Here is a 19,495-nt window from a genome sequence, read left to right as displayed (position 1 = left end):
CCAGGAAGGAAAATTCATGGAGACCAATCCTGGACCTCTCTGTACTAAACACCTTCCTAGATATTCCAAAATTCAAGATGCTCACTCTGCAGCAGCTGCTGCCTATGTTGGGCAAGAACGCTTGGATGGTGACTTTGGACTTAAAAGAAGCTTACCTGCATATTTCTATAAGGCAAGAGTGCAGAAGGTATCTGCGTTTCAAAGCGGGCTTGAAACATTACCAGTTCTGTGTACTGCCCTTTGGCTTATCTACTGCGCCCAAGGTCTTTACGAAGTGCCTGGCACCAGTAATGGCATTTTGCAGACAGAAGGGGATTCAAATTTACCCTTATCTGGATGACTGTCTTCTTCGAGTGGACGACAAAGACACTCTACTTCGGCATCTAGCCTTTGTGCAGCATCTTCTTCAGTGCCTCGGTTTCAGAGTGAATCTAAAGAATCAAACCTGGTACCCACACAACAGATTACTTTCCTGGGTGCTCTTCTGAGTACTTCAACCCAGATGGCTTCCTTGACACCAGACAGAAAAGTGCAACTGGCTTCTTTTTTCCGACACCTGACTTCAATGAAACAGCTGACTGCAAGAAAAGTTCTGCAGGCTTTGGGTTAATAGCCTCCTGCATTCTGCTAATACCACATGCAAGGCTGCATATGAGGAAACTGCAGTGATACCTCAAGAGTCTGGTCTCAGTATTACCACAGTTTGGAAACAGTGGTCACAATTTTGCCTTGTCTCCGGCGAGAGTTTCTTTGATGGGCCGACGCCTGTCTACAGAACAAGGGGAAGCCTTTTTGTCCTATGCCGACCAACCAAGTTCTGACAACGGATGCTTCAGATTATGCATGGGGAGCCCACATGCACGGGAGATGTCTTCAGGGTGTTTGGACAAAGGAGCAAACGCACCTGCACATAAATTTGAAGGAGATGCTAGATGTACAGAATGCCCTGATAGCCTTCAGGGACTTTCTTCTACCAGGACAGTTGTTGATATGGACAGACAACACTACAGTGATGTGGTACATGAACAAACAGGGGGGCTCTCACTCTTACCCCCTGTGCAGATTAGCCATTAATCTCTGGTACACTGCTCTGACCTGCAGTGTCGACTTACAGGTGCAATTCCTGCCAGGGAAAGGCAACATTCTGGCAGACGCACTTTGAGCAGACGCATTTCATATCCACACGAATGGATGCTGGATGTTCGGATATTCAGGATGATTATAAAGGCTTGGGGATGTCTGGACATAGATCTTTTTGCATCCCCTCAGAATCATCAACTTCCAACATTCTGCACAAGGACCTACCACAAACTAGCATGGAAAGTAGATGCCCTCTCATTCAGATGGAAACACCTCTCACTTTATGCTTTTCCTCCCTTTCCTCTTCTACCTCGGGTACTTCTGAAGATAAGACAGGACAGACCGCACATGATTCTACTGCCTCCCAATTGGCCTCGGCAATTCTGGTATTCCACTCTGATGAACTTGGTTCAGCAGCCTCCCTGGATTCTGCCTCAAATCCCTCATCTACTGTCTCAATGGGACGGCCGGATACTGCACAGTCATGTCAAGACTCTGCATCTAGCTGCCTGGCTCCTGGAGTCAAGTCCAGGGTGGTGATTCTTCTGTTCCGAACATTCCACTGATTTTACAGTATCTGGCAGAGTTATTACATATGGGCCTATCTTTTTCATCTGTTAAGCTTCATGCTTCTGCTATTTCTGCACATTACGATACGGATCCTCTGATTTTTTTCTTATCCATTACTTAAACAGTTTCTTAGAGGGGCTAAGAATATTCGGCCCCCTTTAAGGGCTCCTGTTCCCACTTGGGATCTTAACTATGTTTTGGAGAAATTAACTTTGTCTCCTTTTGAACCTGCAGCTTCCACAGATTTAAAATTTTTGTCTTGGAAAACTGCTTTTCTTTTAGCTATTACCTCTGCTAGAAGAATTTCGGAATTGCAAGCACTCATGGCTGTGGAACTCTTCTTTATTTTTCATTAGGACAGGGTATCTCTACGGACTAATCCCACATTTATGCCCAAGGTGGTTTCGGCAGTGGCCTTGAATCAGTCTATTCATTTGCCTACCTTTTATCCTAATCCTCAAATTGAGGAAGAAAGTCTTTTGCACTCTCTAGATGTGCACAGACAGCTTCGTCTATACCTGGACAGGACCAAGATATTCCGGAAATCTGATCAGTTGTTTGTCGCTTATGCTCCTACTGTTCAGGGGAAAGCAATCACTAAGCAAACTATTTAATCCGGTTCCTGTTAATGTTAGGACTCATTCTACCCGGGCTACTGCTACTTCATCAGCTTTTCTTTGTGGGGTTCCTACCAAGGATATGTTGGAAGCTGCTACTTGGAGTTCTGTACATACTTTTTCTAAGCATTACAACCTCCCTCTCTATTCTAAATCCATGGCAGGTTTTGCTTCTGCGGTTTTGCAAGGTTTTGTTACCGCTCCCTCTGTTTCTCCTCCAGCCACCCTTTCTTAGCTTTGGGACTCAACCCTACAGTCATGACTGCAACAGTGAACCACGAAAGACATAGTACAGTTGTGTACTCTTACCATAAATGTAGATGTTCGAGTGTGTTCACTGTTGCAGTCTGGGTTACCCTCTCTCCTATCCCCTCTTTTGTTTTTTCCATGAATATTGTCTGTTATGAGGTATTGTGGCTGCTGAGGTTTTGGGCATGGTTTCTTTTTTAGCCTTTTCTTTCTGGGCACCTGACATCTGGGGCAAGAAAAACTGGGGAAATGGCATCAGCTGAGGTCTTTATACCTTCCGGTGCATTGACGTCAGGATAAATGCGACCTCAGCTGGCGCTCGATCCACACTTTGGGATTCTGGCCGATCGGGGGCTGCTGCTGGCAGGAAGAACCCTACAGTGATGACTGCAACAGTGAACACACTCGAACATCTACATTTATGGTAAGAGGACACAACTGTACTTTTAAAAGCATTTAACTTCAAGTTTAATCCTCTGATGTTAATAGGGCAGTTGAAGACATCATAATTATTATAATAAACAGGGAAGAAATGGTTTAGCTCTTTAAGCAAATTACAATGAGTTGCTACAACAGTAAGACTACAGTTTTGTAACAACAAGCATAGGAGGAATTTTATGTCCTCGATATGTGAGCATCTCAAAAAAGGGAGTTTGTGGCTAAACAGCAACAGTTCCAGTTTATCCAACAAGCAGTAGTAATACCGCATGGTCTACATAACTAGAAAAAAATCTGTGCTACACACTATTTCTGCATTTTTTTTAACCCAGGCTTAAATAAGCACAGATTTATACTAAACTATTTCAGTGGGTTGTGATTTCTATCACTGTGCTTTCTATTAGTTGACAGATCATCCTTCATGGTGGTTCCTGCAAAGAAGTGGTCCATAAAACAACAGGGTTCTTCAGCTGTCACTTGTAGGGATTCTTTCTTGTTGGTTGGCAGTATCTGTCTCTAGTAACTTTGACTCATCCAGGGGTGGGACATATTTTTGTCACTAAGAAATGCAAAGAGCTATCAATTGACCATTTTCCAGGGCAGATGCTATGGAATATTGAGTGCATTATAGCAGAACTCTGAGTTGATAGGAGCTTTCGCAGTGTGCTAGGTGGTAGCTGCTCTAGGGGAAGAACAGTAGTGAATTCACTAAGAGTTGTGAGCAGCTTCAGTCTTCCATACTGCATGTGGGAGCAGGCTGGAGCATAAATGCAGTGGATTTAGTGCTTTCTCTGCCCGCAACTTTCCATGGAGAGAGGAGAGAGTTATTTCTCATATATCGTATGCTAGCTTGGCATTAATAATATTTTATCTGAAGCCTAGCCAGGTACCTCTATACAATAGAAATGGTGTTTCTATAGCAGATAATGTGCACACGCATACTATTTTGGCCTGATTTCTACTGAGTATTGATGGGATATATGTACCTTTTGTTTATCTAACCTGAGTCCTCCTCCTCCCTTTGAGGCACATCCCAAATAATGATCTTGCCCAAAACGTTCAAGAGTTTAAAAATAACTTGACAGGGTGGTTGATCACTGCATGGCAGGGGGGTTCAAGGATCATGAGGGATGCTAAGTTATGCCATATAGGAAAACTAGTGATTTAGGGATCTTGTGCAGTTTATTGAAAGTAAATGTTCTTTTAGCCCAGCAATGTATACATTGTAATGCTTCTTCCTATTCTCTAAGTCATCCACCTTTTGCACAGTCATTTGCTTTATGCGTGGTGATCCTACATCATATTATGGTCTTCTTGGAATCTCATGTTCTTTCATGATTGAAAATGTTGATTTTTATGTTGATAAAAATTGGAGATGTAGAAAATGCAAAGTCAAAGGAAAGAAAGCAATTTATTTCATCCCAGATTACAGCGCAGAGCCATTAAGCTGTCATTTCACTCCCAGTTTGTTCCACCCCTGCACAGAGCATCATGTTGAAAAGTGCCAGAGTGGAAACACCAGCAGTAAAAGGCATGGTGTAAGGTACTGAAATAGTCAAGACATGTATGTAATTATTGGTAAATATTTGTCATATATGCAGATGTATTACACACAGTATACCAAACTTGCAATGTCGTTTAGCAAGGCAGGTATGACAAAGGAATCAGTGAGTTATATAGTGTAAACAAGTGTATAACAGAGTGATTATGTACATTTCCAACAGGGTAACTGAAGGTAATGTAAGAGATTATTAGACTAACATTGAGTGTGCTCTGTGGGTGATGAGATCAAAAGGTTTAGGTAGAAGTCAAATGATGAGACTTCATGAGTTGGAGGGAAACATTTAAATTCTGTGTGTGGTGGGGGGGAGGGGGAGATGTGAGTGCTAAGTCAGACAGATGGAAGGAGGAAGAAAGAGGACCGGATGATGAAGATATGAGGATGAAGATGAAGGAATGAGGAGCAGGATGGATGAATGTGAAGATGAAGATGACACTATCAAGAACATTGGATTCTGGGAAATGTGGTGCTTATTCTGCCCCCAGTTCACTGATGCCTGCTTAATTGGGTGGTGGCAGAAGTAGACAAGTCTTCATAGTTTTTTCCCTGTAAGGACTGCAATCCCAACATGTCTGAGATTTACCTGTGTACTGTCTAAGTGCAGTAGTTCAAGTGATGATTTTCCAATGATAAATTTTGAAAATCATCATTCGAAAGCAGAAAAAAACAGGGAAATGAACTTTTTCTGCAGCCCCCCTGAACTCCCCATGTGGAGAAAGTCTGTTCCCTACTTGTAGATCCGGGTGTGTGTTGTATCTTTAAGAGCCATTCCAATAGTAGGCATGTGAATATAAGTACAGAAAATGTGCAAGCAAGAGTGCCATTTTGAGTGAGCAGCCAGAGTGAAAGCATGTATGTGTTCGTTTAAGCTTAATGTTCCAGTCCTCCATCCAGATGTTTGTGTGTAATAAAGTACTTAAATGCCCAGGCTTCATCATCTTATTTAAATACACAAGACAAGCGACATGGTGTCAAAATGGGATCTATAGTCAAAACCATGAAGGCACACAGTTAGTAATGGAGGAATATACAGGAGTGGATCATCTATAGCTTAAACAACTTGCAAACAAGTTAGAAACAAATTTCCAGGTGCTAAAACTTGATTAAATTATTTTTGATCAATGAATATAAAACAAAGCATTCAAAACATTCAAAATGAATTTGTAATTAAAGAAAATGTTGGAAACTGTGACATATTGATAAAAATATTTGATATACTTATGAAATTGCTTAAAATAACTTCCAAATCGTATAAAATATATAAAAAGGGGAACACAATCATATTTTTCACAATGTACTACGTTTTTACATCAACTAATGCTATTCAAAGTATCCAAAGTGTGTAAAGTGTTGGCAAGTTTGTGCAGTTCTACAGTACAGTTATTTCACAAAGTGCAGTCATTTCGAAGAGATTATTGTGCATTTGTATATTATTACAAGTACCTGGTGTGTGAATGTTTGAACATAGTTACAAAGGCCAAGTGTCTGTGTCTCTAAGCAATTTGTTGTCATGGCAGAAGGATTTCGTAAACCTGGACCACTTGTGTTTGATAATAATACTGGAGAAAATTTCAGTGTTAGAGCAAGAATGTGATATTTTCATACAGGCTGCTTTTTCTGATGAAACTGCACATACAAAGGCATTTATTCTGCTTAAGCTAGCTGGTTCAGAAGCCACTGAAAGAAAGTGTTCATTTGTGTATACACCTGCTGTGTTTGCAGTGGAGGGGGAAGGCCACCATATTGTGGTACTGGCTGAAACGCTGGAGGACCCTGAGTGCTTAAAACGTAAATTTAGAGAAATGTGTAATCCCTCAAATAAGTATTACAATGGAAAGACACTTATTTTACACAAGAGATCAAAAGCCTGGTGAAACCTTTGCAGCATATATAACCGACTTGAGAACTAAGGCAAAAATGTGCAGATTTGGTGATCTGAGAGATGAGTTGATAAAAGACAGGTTTGTGTGTGGTATTAAAGATGATGCATTGAGAAAGATTTTGCTTTGAGACAGTGATTTAACTTTGAACAAGGCCATAAAGATCTGTCAGATATATGAGCTCACAGAAAATCACATGAATATCCTTACAAATGAGAAAAGCATGCTTGCTGTGTCTTCCACTGCTAATGTTGATAATATGCAGCATGAGGTTAAAAAATACAGGCCTATGGGTAGGACCACATCCAGGGCCTCCCTAGCAAAATTTGTGTCAATTCAGCAAAACCTAGAACAGCTACAGTAAAACCCAGGGCACACTCAGTAAAGCAAAGGGGTGACTCAGCAAATCCTGTGACAAGTCTCATAGTTAGCTGTCATAATTGTGGAGGTACTCGTGAGCCAAAAGAGTGAAATGCTTAGCTTTTGGTCAGCAGTTCCATACATGTAAAAAGTGGAATAATTTCAGAAGGTTTTATAAATCTAAAGGGGCACATTCTTTTATTAAGAGAAATCATTCAAAGAAGTAAGTTGATCAATTAGAAAGCTGTGACCCTACTTTTTATGTTGATGGTGTGTTTGTGCTCGGTGAAACAGTTAATGCAGTATATTGTGAGCAAAGAGTGAGGTATTTTGTACTGTTCTGATTAATGGGAGACCTAAAGAGCTCATGGTAGATACTGGTTCAAAGTGCAATGTTATGGCAGCAATAACAAAAGTGCAATGTTATGGCAGCAATAACATTTGCTAATGTAAAAGCTGGTGAGAAACTTGACTTAAAGAAGAATAAAAAACAAAACCAAATAGTAACAGAACGAGGTCCTTGTCAGCAGAAACCACACAGTAAAAACCTTAACGCGTTTTATTTGTAATAGCCAACAAAGCGTTTTCGCCACAGCAATCCGTGGCTTCTTCAGAGGAATAAACATCTAAAACAATGCACTCCATTCATATCAGGAAATTCAGGAAGTGACATCTTCCTATTTCCTGAAGCCAGCAGCAATTTTTTTAAAAATAAGTATAGTACACAACACAATGCACTACAGAACATATCCTCAATTAATACAAAAACATATATAAAACTTTCCTAAGAAAACATAAAATAAAAATAAAATTAACATATAAACATATAAATGTGAATAAAAGTTGAAAAATTAAAAACTTCAACTTATTATTTTTTATTATTTATTTTTTGTTTTCTATTTATCTATTAACACAGGACCAGCTACACTCAATGAAAGAAAAGACTCCTAAAAATATATATGTATTTTTATGTAGGCCTGCAATTGCAAGTTTCTACTTTTAACTATTATTGACACACTTAAAATGTCTTTAGAACATCCTGTCTTGTACCTATAAACATGTATAAACCAAATTCATTTAAAACCCTAAGGTGTAAGGAAGCCCATTTATGTGATAATAAGTATCTTAACTATAAAATTACCACATAACACTATACCTAAAGTAAAAGGAACCTTCACTACCCTGTCTTCATAAAGGTGACTACCAACAAGTTGGAATACCAAAAAGGCCCTGTAATCTACCTGAAATAACTTTTTAATTTCAGTACAGGAGCTATATTGCAGTTGCTGTTTAACCCAGGATGCCTAAACGCATCAAGGCGTAACTGCCATTCTAGTTCCCGATTTTCCAAAATTAATGAAAAAGGACCACCCCTGGTCCTTAATGGTACATGGTCAATGGCCATAAATTGGAAACTATGACCTGGATTTAAACCTATATGCTTTGCCAGTGCATTGTCACCCTTGTTGTTCTTAATAGCGTACATATGTTCATACATTCGGTCTCGGACCCGACGGTCCGTTTTCCCGATGTAGAACGCTTGGCAACAGTTACACATGGCGATGTAAATAATAGATTTACTCTCACAGTTTAGAGTAAAACAGATGTTGTACTTCCTATCCCTGACCATAAATGTTTCACCTATTCTGACCTTGTTACAAAATTTACAAAAGCCACATTTAAACATACCTCTCCTTTTATGGAATGTATTTTGAGGTACGTCCCTTTGTAACAATTCCTTGAGGTTATGTGATCTCTTAAAAATAAATCTAGGTTTACTGCCTAGTTTTTCAACCAAAAGGGAATTAGAAGATATAAGGTGCCAGTTCTTACGTATTATAGCCAGAATCTCTTTAGAATTTTTACTAAAGGTGGTGATGAAACTCAAAGAAAAATCATATTCCTCACCTAGAGATGTACCTGTGACAATCTCCCCATTGTTCAGATCAGTCTCGACCGGTACTGTGTTAGTGGTGGGGTCAACGTGTGCAGGATTTTGTTGGAGTAATAAAGGTTTATAAAAACCATTAGTCCTTTTAAAAGTGACTTCTCCAATCAAATCTGATAACATTTGGTCAGGGTACCCTCGATTACTAAACATTTCTCTCAATAATGCACATTCTTTAATGAAATCAGCCATAGTACTGCACATTCTTCCTGCCCTCACCAGTTGTCCCTTCACAATGGACCTTTTCTGTTGGTACGGGTGGAAACTGGAGAAGTGCAGGAATGAATTGCAGTATGTAGATTTTCTAAATACTGTTGATGTCAGTCCTTGATCTACAGGGTCCTTTACCAACTTGACGTCAAGATAGTCAATTTCACTAGTTGAAAATTTGAATGTGAATTTTAAGAATTCAGTTGTTGAATTCATAGTTTCCACGAAACCTGCAGCTTCTAATTCCGAGCCCCTGAACAGAATAAAAATATCGTCCAAGAACCGGGTGTAGAACATAACAGGTTCCATTAAACCAGAGAACTTCCTTAGTATATTGGCCTCCCAGTATCCCATAACATAATTTGCCACTCCAGCCCCACATGGAGAGCCCATCGCTACACCACGTTTTTGAAGGAAGAAATCACCATTAAAGGTGAAGTAATTGGAAGTCAGGACAATGTCCAATAATTCTGTGACCAAGTCTACTTCCAACCTAGAGGCCCCAAATACCTGAAGCATAGACCCTATCCACTCCACCGCTTCTTGATGCGGTATAGAAGTGTATAGGTCTACCACATCAATGGTTAAAAAGTTGTTTTCACCATTGTATGGAATGCCATTGATGTTATCAAGGAAGGACCACGAGTCCTTACATATACTGGTAATCTCTTTCATGTATTTGTCCAGTATGTTTGTTATAAGTTTAGAACAGGGATATGTAATGGAGGACCTGCCATCAATCAACGCTCTCATAGGGGGATTGTTAATACTCTTATGAATTTTAGGGATTCCGAACATGACAGGTATTTTTGGACAGTTTATATCAATATAATTGTACAAGTTCATGTCAATTTTACCTGCCAGGAACAGATCCCTAAAATAACCCCTAATTCTATGAGTGTTGCCATTGACCTCACTCTTTGAAGATTTTATATAAGCGTCAGTGTCAAGCAACATAGTCATCTTCTCAATATATGTTAGGTTGTCAAATATCACTAACCCGCCACCCTTGTCAGGTTTTAATACTCGTACAGGTAACCGACATATCTCATCTAGTAACAACAATTGTTCCTTGGAAATATTAGAATTTCCTATGCTTACCCTATCATTGCTGTTAGTAGCAAGGAATCTGAAATCCATTTCACAAATGTTCTCAAACAGTTGTAATATTGTGTGTAGTGGGGGATTAAACACATTGGCCAATTTCATGGTAGGTAAAACATCAACACTACCTCCAATGTTTAAGTTTTCGATATCATTTTGTTGGTTAAACACCAATTTTAGATTCATTTTCCTCACAAAACATTTTAATTCTATAATTTCCTTAGAAATATTCCCAGTTCTACTTGGAACAAAAGAATTACCAAAAGCTAATAATTCAATTAGCTGCTCGTCAAGAATAATGTCGGAAAAATTATAAATCTTAAAATCCCCATTCTTGTTGGTAAGAATGACGGGATGGCCATGTACAATGGGCGGAGAAGGTAGATCAGTTTGCACCATAAGTGAAGGAGGTGGCCCAGATGCATCAAACCTATTAGTATCTAGGTCCACAACTAATTCTTCCTCCTGTTCACATAAGGCTTGCTGCTGCGTTGACCTAAAAAATTGTTATCGTTATTCTGGTTACCTAGTTTATTATTAGTACTTGAACCATGTTGGTAATTGCCAGATCCCCCATTGTTTCTGGCAAAACCTTTTATTCTATTACTCCGTCTTGGTCCTGTATTAATATGTCCCTCAATATTTTCTTCTTCTATTATGTCGTCCAACCCACTCCTGTCCTCCACCACATCTGTCATCTGGCTATCACTTGTATGACCTGGACGAGTACCGTTAGGTCCCTTTAATTTAGGATATGCACATTTCTTAGAATAAGCTTCCCTTATTTTTCAACTTTTATTCACATTTATATGTTTATATGTTAATTTTATTTTTATTTTATGTTTTCTTAGGAAAGTTTTATATATGTTTTTGTATTAATTGAGGATATGTTCTGTAGTGCATTGTGTTGTGTACTATACTTATTTTTAAAAAAATTGCTGCTGGCTTCAGGAAATAGGAAGATGTCACTTCCTGAATTTCCTGATATGAATGGAGTGCATTGTTTTAGATGTTTATTCCTCTGAAGAAGCCACGGATTGCTGTGGCGAAAACGCTTTGTTGGCTATTACAAATAAAACGCGTTAAGGTTTTTACTGTGTGGTTTCTGCTGACAAGGACCTCGTTCTGTTACTATATGAGAAACTTGACTTGGCAAAGTGCGTGAAGCTTGTTGCTTATAGTGGTGAAGAAATTCAAACCGACGGCTCAGTGGTGCTTCATGTTATTCTGCTGAGAACAGCTATGACTTGCAATTTTACGTAGTGAAGAGACACGTGCAGTCATTATTAGGCTTCAAAGGCAGTTTGAAAATGGGATTGCTTTCATTTAATAAAGAAGTCCACCATGTAAGCATGAATGATAACAGCTCAAATTTTGCACAAACTATTTTCTTCTGAGTATGCTATTATTGAAGATAAACTAGGTAAACTCCCAGATGTGTACTCCATGAAATTAGATCATGAGGTAAGCCCAGTCATAAGACCAGCACGGAAAGTTACAGTATCTATGCAGAACACAGTCAAAGCTGAACTAGATAGACTGGTGCAGCTAGGCAGAATTTGTTTAGTAGAAGAACCAACTGAGTGGGTATCCTCCATGGTAGTAGCTCATTAAGAAAAACTCAGATGATATTAGCCCAAGAGATTAGAACAAAGCACTAAAACAACCTCATCATGCAGTGCATACAGTTGAAGAAGTTGCTGCCCTTATGCCAAATACCACTGTGTTTTCTGTTTTAGATGCAAAAAATTAACTTTGGCAAATGTTGCTTGATCGAAAATCTTCATTGCTAACTACTTTTAGTACACGATTTAGAAGGTATGGATTTTTGAGAATGGCATTTGAGATCATTTCTGCCAGTGAAGTATTTCAACGTGTGATGTAACAAATTTTTTCTGGCTATCCATGTGTTATAATAGTAGATGATATTCTTGTAGGAGGCAATGGTGAAGTCGATCATGATAGAAACCTCAGGAAAGTTCTGGAATATGCAGGTGAAGTGAATCCAAAGCTGAATCCTCAGAAATATAATTTCAGGCTAGTAGGAGTTACTTACTTGGGTCATTTGTTTACTGGTTCAGGCTTATGACCAGATCCTTCCAAGCAAACTGCAATTCGTTGGATGCCAGCTGCAGTGTAAATACTTACATTTTCTTGGCATGATCAACTATTTGGGAAAGTTCATTTCAGATCTAAGTTAACTTTCAGCACCGCTAAGAGAGCTGACACACAAAGATGTAACCTGTTCCTGGTTAGAACAATACCAAAGGGCATTTGATGTCCTGAAACAGAGAATTGCTATCCCACCCACTTTAAGATACTATGATATTGAGAAACCAGTAACTCTTTCCTGTGATGCTTCAAAGTTTGGTCTTGGTGGGTCATTCATCAAGAGGGAAGACCAGTAGCCTCTGCATCCAGAACTCTAACCCAAACCGTAATGCAGTATGCTCAAATAGAGAAAAAGCTTTTGTCTGTTGTGTTTGCATGTTCGAAGTTCCATGATTGTATTTATGGCTGACTCATTCAAATAGAAACTGACCACCAATCTTTGGTCAATATTTTGAAGAAGCCAATGCACACAGCTCTTGCAAGATTCCAATGCATGATGTTAAAATTGCAAAAGTACAATGTCAGTCCTGTTTACACAAAAGGCAAACCTCTTTATCTCGCTGATACTTTATCCCAATCTCCCAGAAAAAAAACACTGAACAACATGAGAATGAGAAACCTGATTTTGAAGTCATGGAAGTGAGAAATTTTTCTTCCACACATCTTGCTGAGCTCAGAACTCACACAGCTTCAGATCCAATTCTCCAAAAGCTCAACCACTTCATCAGTCAAGGATGATCATCAACGCAATCTTGTTTATCACTTTGTGCATCACTATTTTCCTTACAGAGATGAGATTTTGATGGAAGATGGTATCATTATAAAAGGTCCAAAAGTGATTGTTACTTCATCGTTGCAACAAGAGTATATTAAGATCTTGCATCGTGGCCACCAAGGAACTGATTCTACCAAAAGAAGGATGAGAGGACTAGTATTTTGGCCTTCTATGTGAAAAGATATTGAGAAGGAACTTTCATCTTGTTTTGTTTGTAATAGTACTAAACCAAATCAACAAAAAGAACCACTTCAGTTAAGCCAGATTCCTGTACTACCTTGGTCAACAGTACCTAGAGATATTTTCGAGTGGAATGGTCAACATTACTTGGTGTTAGTAGACTCTTATTCAAATTGGTTTGAGATTGACCTACTTTCTAACCTAACTTCTGGTACTGTCATTACAAAATAGAAGAGACATTTTTCTGTTCATGGTAGTTTGCACAGTCATTTCTGACAATGGTGCACAGTTTAGAAGTCAGCAGTCCAAAAGATTTGCTGAAAAGTCAGACTTTGTTCATGTTTCTAGTAGTCCTGAATACCCACAATCAAATGGCTTGGCTGAATATCCAGTTCAAAGTGCAAAACAGCTGTTGGAGAAATCTAAATGAGACAATATTGATGTTTTTCTAAATTTGCTTAATCTCAGAAACATTCCTCGCAATAATTTACTTGGCTCACCTGCTCAGAGACTTATATTGAGACAAACCAGAACCACACTACCAATCACTAAGAATTTGTTGGTTCCATGTATTAAAAATGGCAAACAGTAAAAGCTCAACTCCTAAAGAAGCATTTGTCCCAAAAGTCCTACTATGACAAAATCAGGAAACCTCTGAATCCTTTGAAAGAAGGAGAGATAGTGAGGATGCAGAGAGAAAAGGATTTGATCTTACTGGACTTGTGAAACATTTGTGTGAAGAACTGAGATCATACATCATTGAACGCAAGGGATGGAATTTAGGTGTAATCTAGAACATTTATTACCGGTGCCCAAGCCAATGTTACAGCATCTTGCCTGTAATGGAGACTTTAATTCTCAGAGTGATTTTTCCAGTGCTCCTGTTCCAGAGAACATTTCATCATCTGTTCCTTTTCCTGAAAGTATCCCTGAAAATCCTGAAGCAGAACATTCCTCAGTGACTGTCCCTGTTCCTAAATCCAGTTCTAATTATTACATTACGAGGTCAGGTCGTAGATACACAGCAACCTGGACGTGATTGTTCTTGTTTATATATGTTTGTATAATTTGCATGCCTATTTAATTGTCATTTTTTCATTGCATGACAGAATACTCAGAGAGGGAGGATGTAGATCAGAGTGTGTGTTGTATCTTTAAGATCCATTCCAGTCAGTGGGCACATGCATATAAGTACTAAGCACGTTTCAGCAAGAGTGCCATTTTGAATGAGCAGCCAGAGTGAAAGCATGCATGTGTGTAGCAGTCAGTTCGTTTAAGTTTAATGATCCAGTCCTCCTTCCAGATGTGTTTGTGTGTAATAAAGTACTTAAACCTCCAAACCTCATCATCTTATTTGAATACACAAGACAAGCAACACCTACCACCCACTAAATTATATATACCAACTACACGGTAGCACCACAGTTGAGAAAAGGGAAGAAACCCTTCAAATGTTCACCACCAGGTCACAGTGTTCAATGCATTGTGGTAAAACTTACTACAACATTACATTTTTGAAGTAAAAGAACACCAAAAGAACAGTAAGCAAAAAAGTGGGTAAGCCCATGTTTAATATAGCAGTAACCCACGCCTGGGTGTGGGTAATGCGGGATTTACCCACGGTTGTCATGGTTTCGTCCAGAGGGCGAAGCCCAAGGGACCAAACAAAGACAACCGTGGGAAAATCCCGCATTACCCACATCCAGAAGTGGATTATTGCAATTATACTATGACATTATTTAAGAAAAGAAATAATTACTTTTCTTAAATAATGGCATTGTATAATGCCTCTTTGCTGCCCTTCCACAGCTGTCTGGTATCCGCGGCAGTTCTGATGTACTGCGCATGCCTACGCAGTACATCAGAGCTGTGGCCAAAAGCAATGGAGAAAGCAAGATCTCTGTTGCTTTTTACTGTTTCGCTATGTTAAATGGGTTTAACATAGCGAGACAGCTTTAAAATAAGCAACGGAGATGTCCGTTGCTTATTTTAAAGCTGTCTCGCTATGTTAAACCCATTTAACATAGCGAACAGTAAAAGCAATGGAGATCTTGCTTTCTCCGTTGCTTTTTTTTTTTTTAAACCTGTCTCACTATGTTAAATGGGTTTAACATAGCGAGACAGGTTTAAAAAAAAGCAACGGAGAAAGCAAGATCTCCGTTGCTTTTTACTCACTGTGTCGCTATGTTAAAGGAGTTTAACATAGCGAGACAGCTTTTAAAAAAGCAACGGAGATCTCCGTTGCTTTTTTTAAACCTGTGTCGCTATGTTAAACTCTTTTAACTTAGCAAGTCAGTGTTTTAAAAGAGACTTATACTAATGGAAAAAGTCTGGGCGACTGGACCTTTTTCCATTTGTATAAGTCGATTTACAACGTGCACGCTGGCCAATCAGCGTGCACGTTTTGGAATATTAATGGAGGGTCATGGTATAATATGTGTGTGTGTGTGTGTGTGTGTGTGTGTGTGTGTGTGTGTGTGTATGTGTGTGTGTGTGTGTGGAGGAGTGCCTTTCTGCATTATCTTTTAAATATAATCAACTCAGAGGCACCCAACCTCAAGGCAAACTGCAGTCAGCATCCGCAACTTGCCATTTGATCAGATATCCTCAGCAGACCTGTTGTCTCTGTATATGATTGCAGCAAAGTGACTAAATACTGAGAATTTGCAGCACTTACTGTCTTACTTATGCTACAGTAACACAGTGACAGGCGGACGATGAATAGGGCTATTAATATCAGTATGCATTCTGTTTCAGTCCTGGAGCTATTAATGCCAGAGATGATACCTGGGAATACTGTTGCAAAGACTCTTTTCAACCACAGCCCAGGTCCAAATGATGTAAATAAATTACATAAAATTGCATATAACAGATATGACAAGGATATTGACATAATACAAGGCAGAGCTGCCAATCAGAGATCAATAGATATTTGCCCATGTGTATATATATATACACACACACACACACACACACACACACACACACACACACACACACACATTTGTTTATATAGACAGATAATGCTGATAGTGTAATGAAAAATTAGTATATTTATAGTGGTTTAAAGGCGTAAGTGAAGAATAAAGGACAAAAAAAATCAAGAAGTCTATAAGCCCATCTGCTGTTGGATAAAGTACAAAGAAAGACAATAAGATAGTAATTATTAAATTTATTCAGCTACAGTGATGGTGTTGTTTAAAGCATTCTCGTCCATTTTAAAGTACATATGCAGATTTTACATTGTCAAAGTATCTTTGGTATGTTTCAGGTTAACAGTGATATTGTTTATTGGAAACGATGGAGAAATGGCAGGAAGGAAATTGTTGACATTGTTGGAAACCAGATTGGAAAACTGGTTCTCACAAAGGAAAACGGAAAGAATGCCCAAATGGATATTACAGATCAGTACAAGTTTCCTGAAGGTTGGTAATACTGCTCCATCAGCCATAAAGGATTGTCAAATTTGAAATGTAATGATTTGTTTGTTCTTGTTTTTAATTCAGTAAGCTTGCCAATAGCCTGTCTCGACTCTGGCTATCATTAAGGCAGTCAGTGTAGAGTTTTAGAATGACAATGTTGCTTATCTAAAACAGTAGGCAGGTTCAGGGTTCTTTGAAAATGCTACTTTAGTGCTCACTACATATTTCCCTGAATTATATGTAAGTACAGAACTCTTGTTTACACTGGCAGTTCAGACTGGCTGGTATTCATTTACCAGTTTAAATCAAACAATAGTCTCTTTTTTATGGTGACCACTATGCAAGTCTAGTCCAACTGGTAAAGTACTAAATATAATAAACTGCAGGTTTCGATATCCAGTTATGATGTACCTCAGCCAACTCCATATGCTGGGTGACTTTATGACACTAAGTAGTTTTACTTTTTAGTCTGTGCCAGGAAGCACTCTTCTAGTTAATTATCAACCTCCACCCATGGGAAAACAAATCATCATATATATTATTGATTCATGCACTTCAGTTTTGAAGGACTTCATTTGTTCGTTGTTATCCTTGAAGTTCTCCTGGTATTTGAAATGCTAATTGGATTATATTATCATTAGCAAATTTTTGGTTTTGTATTTGATTTTGTTTATTTATTAACCAGATAAGCCCGTAAGACAGTTTTATTTATTTGTTAACCAGACAGGCCCAGAAGGCAGTTAATTTTCTTAACTAGATAAGCCCAGAAGACAGTTATTTTTTTATTTCTTATTTATTTATTTATTTATTTGAGTTGTGCTGTGGCAGCACTGGCCTAATTAAATAGTCTTTTATTTGATGTATTTATGAACCAGGCAGATGAACTAGTGTACAGACCCTTTTCAACCCCCACTCAAGCTCAAGTGACATAAGCAGTTAGCAATCATATAAGATTACTATCATACATATATGAAAAGAATATTGGCATAATACAAGTTAAAACTGTCATTCAGGAGGAATAGTTGCTTACAAAATCCAGTAGTCATATTTGTTGAAAATTTGTGGCTGAGTTACCCAAGTTCTACTTGTTTACAATAAACAATGGGAGTTTACAAAGCTGAAAGATGTGCAGTTGTGGTTTTCAGACTAGTAATTCATATGGAAGTGCCGAAATGGAAACAAGGTGATCATATACAAAGCATGATTATATATACAAAAAATATTTTAATGAGGTTTTCTAATTAAGAGTCAGTATTTTTTATTGGAATTTAATGTAGTTATGCTTTGTATTGAAAACAGGCATACTTTATATTTGTTTCAGATAGTTAAATAACTTGTTTCAAAAGTTCAGTAACTGGAGTAGTTTCCTACTTACAGCTACACTTTGCAAGTGAAGAAGACTGAAACAGTTTTAAACGGTTACTCCTTAAGTATGACATTTCCTTTTGCCAGAGTGTATTTTTCTCTCTTCAAAACAATATGGTCCCTGTAAGGCTATCTATAAAAAGGAATGACTTAGCTGTTTATCCCTTCAGTGGCATTTATTTGTTACTCATCTTCTTCGGTACACAAAATGGTGGATTTGAATGCAATCTTACAAAATAAGAAATCAAAATGCAATAGAATTAGTGGACATAAAACTGAATTTAAAGATACAGGCATAGAGTGTAATGTTTTGTGTAATGGTACTGTTAATGTAATGGGAGTAGAAGCTACTCAGCAGGGATTTTATGCACAATATCAACCTGCTGTGTCCACCAAGTGCCATCATTAGCTCAAAAACTACTGATGTGAATCCTGCTCTGTAGACCATAGGGAGAAAGCCCTGATTGTGTCACATGACCCAGTTTCAAATAGCAGCTTGGGCTCTAGAAGAGCAGGCAGGGGTAGACTGTAAATTAAAGGTTGCAGCTCGTCTGCCCCTGAGGAGGGTGTGGAGGTTCCTGGCTGGCTGTCTACATTGCATAAGCCCCATAGCATAGAAAACAGGATGCAGGTTCTAGGAAGAAAGTGTGCTGTAATTAACCCAAACTGGCAATAATAGTCCCTGTTCATGCTTGGGAAGGAGCATGCAGATGTAGTGTAGAGGAGCATAGTTAGTTCTTGAGTAATGGAGGTGTGTACATCATTATTAAGGTTCACAGTACAAACTCTTTTCATGGCTACTTTTATGATGACCCATGCCTTCACTACCCCCGGGATTCACGAAGCTGAAATTTCCATGCAGGAGCAGTGTAGCCGCTCCTGCATGGAATATGGCTGCCGAGAGATCCACGAACGTGACGTTTTGACATGCACGAGCCTGCCTATACTGTTCCTGCATGGAAAGCCCTGCAGTATGCTAATCAGTTCATTTGCTGGTGAAAACCATGCAAATGAGCTGAATTTGCGATTCAGGAAGTAGGCAGGTTTTCTTGTAGGAACAGTGTAGGGCGCAGAAATGTATTCTGCTACTAGCCGAATACATTTCTGAAAAATAGAAAACTGAGGCATGACAGCCTTAAATAAAGCATGTATTCCATGTATTAGGCATGTCAGTGGCCAACTATATGGCCATTGGCATGCAAAATAGTTCCTTTTTTTTTTTAAATAAAAGTTTGGGTTTTTTTTGGCCAATCTTGGCCATTTAAGCATAGGGCAGCAGTACCCAAATGGGATCATGCCGAAAATACAAAAAAAAAGGGGGAAAAATCAACTTTGAGAGAAATCTGCATTTTGCCATAATAGTCAATGGCATGTAGAATGAAAACAATACCAGAGAATAGTGGTTGCTAAGGGGAAAGGCTCAGTGTAAGTGTGGTAGCTCAGGAGTAAGGCAGTGGGGTATGCAAATGAGGGGATTTATACTGAATCACAAATTTCTTCTAAGTGTTAGACTGCACCTAACTGTGTAGGTGGTCCAACACCATGGTATAGACAGGAGGAGCAGCTGACATGAAATGGGGATGTGTTATGATTGCTGTAAGCACATTGGAGCTTAGTGGAATGT

General features: G+C 38.7%; 1 protein-coding gene across 1 annotated transcript in view; it reads left to right on the top strand.

The window, feature by feature from the left end:
• Positions 1 to 19,495, top strand: part of F13A1 (coagulation factor XIII A chain) — a 1,111,088-nt gene that overhangs the window by 630,122 nt on the left and 461,471 nt on the right. The window contains exon 11 of the mRNA XM_044064861.1: positions 16,356 to 16,509. Coding sequence (XP_043920796.1) covers positions 16,356 to 16,509 — 154 coding nt within the window. The remainder of the gene's footprint in view (positions 1 to 16,355; positions 16,510 to 19,495) is intronic.

This window comes from Protopterus annectens, chromosome 3.part0 (genome assembly GCF_019279795.1).
Source record: "Protopterus annectens isolate FY-2018-M chromosome 3.part0, PAN1.0, whole genome shotgun sequence".
In the NCBI taxonomy this organism is placed as follows: domain Eukaryota; kingdom Metazoa; phylum Chordata; order Ceratodontiformes; family Protopteridae; genus Protopterus; species Protopterus annectens.
This window is presented reverse-complemented; position numbering and strand designations above follow the sequence as displayed.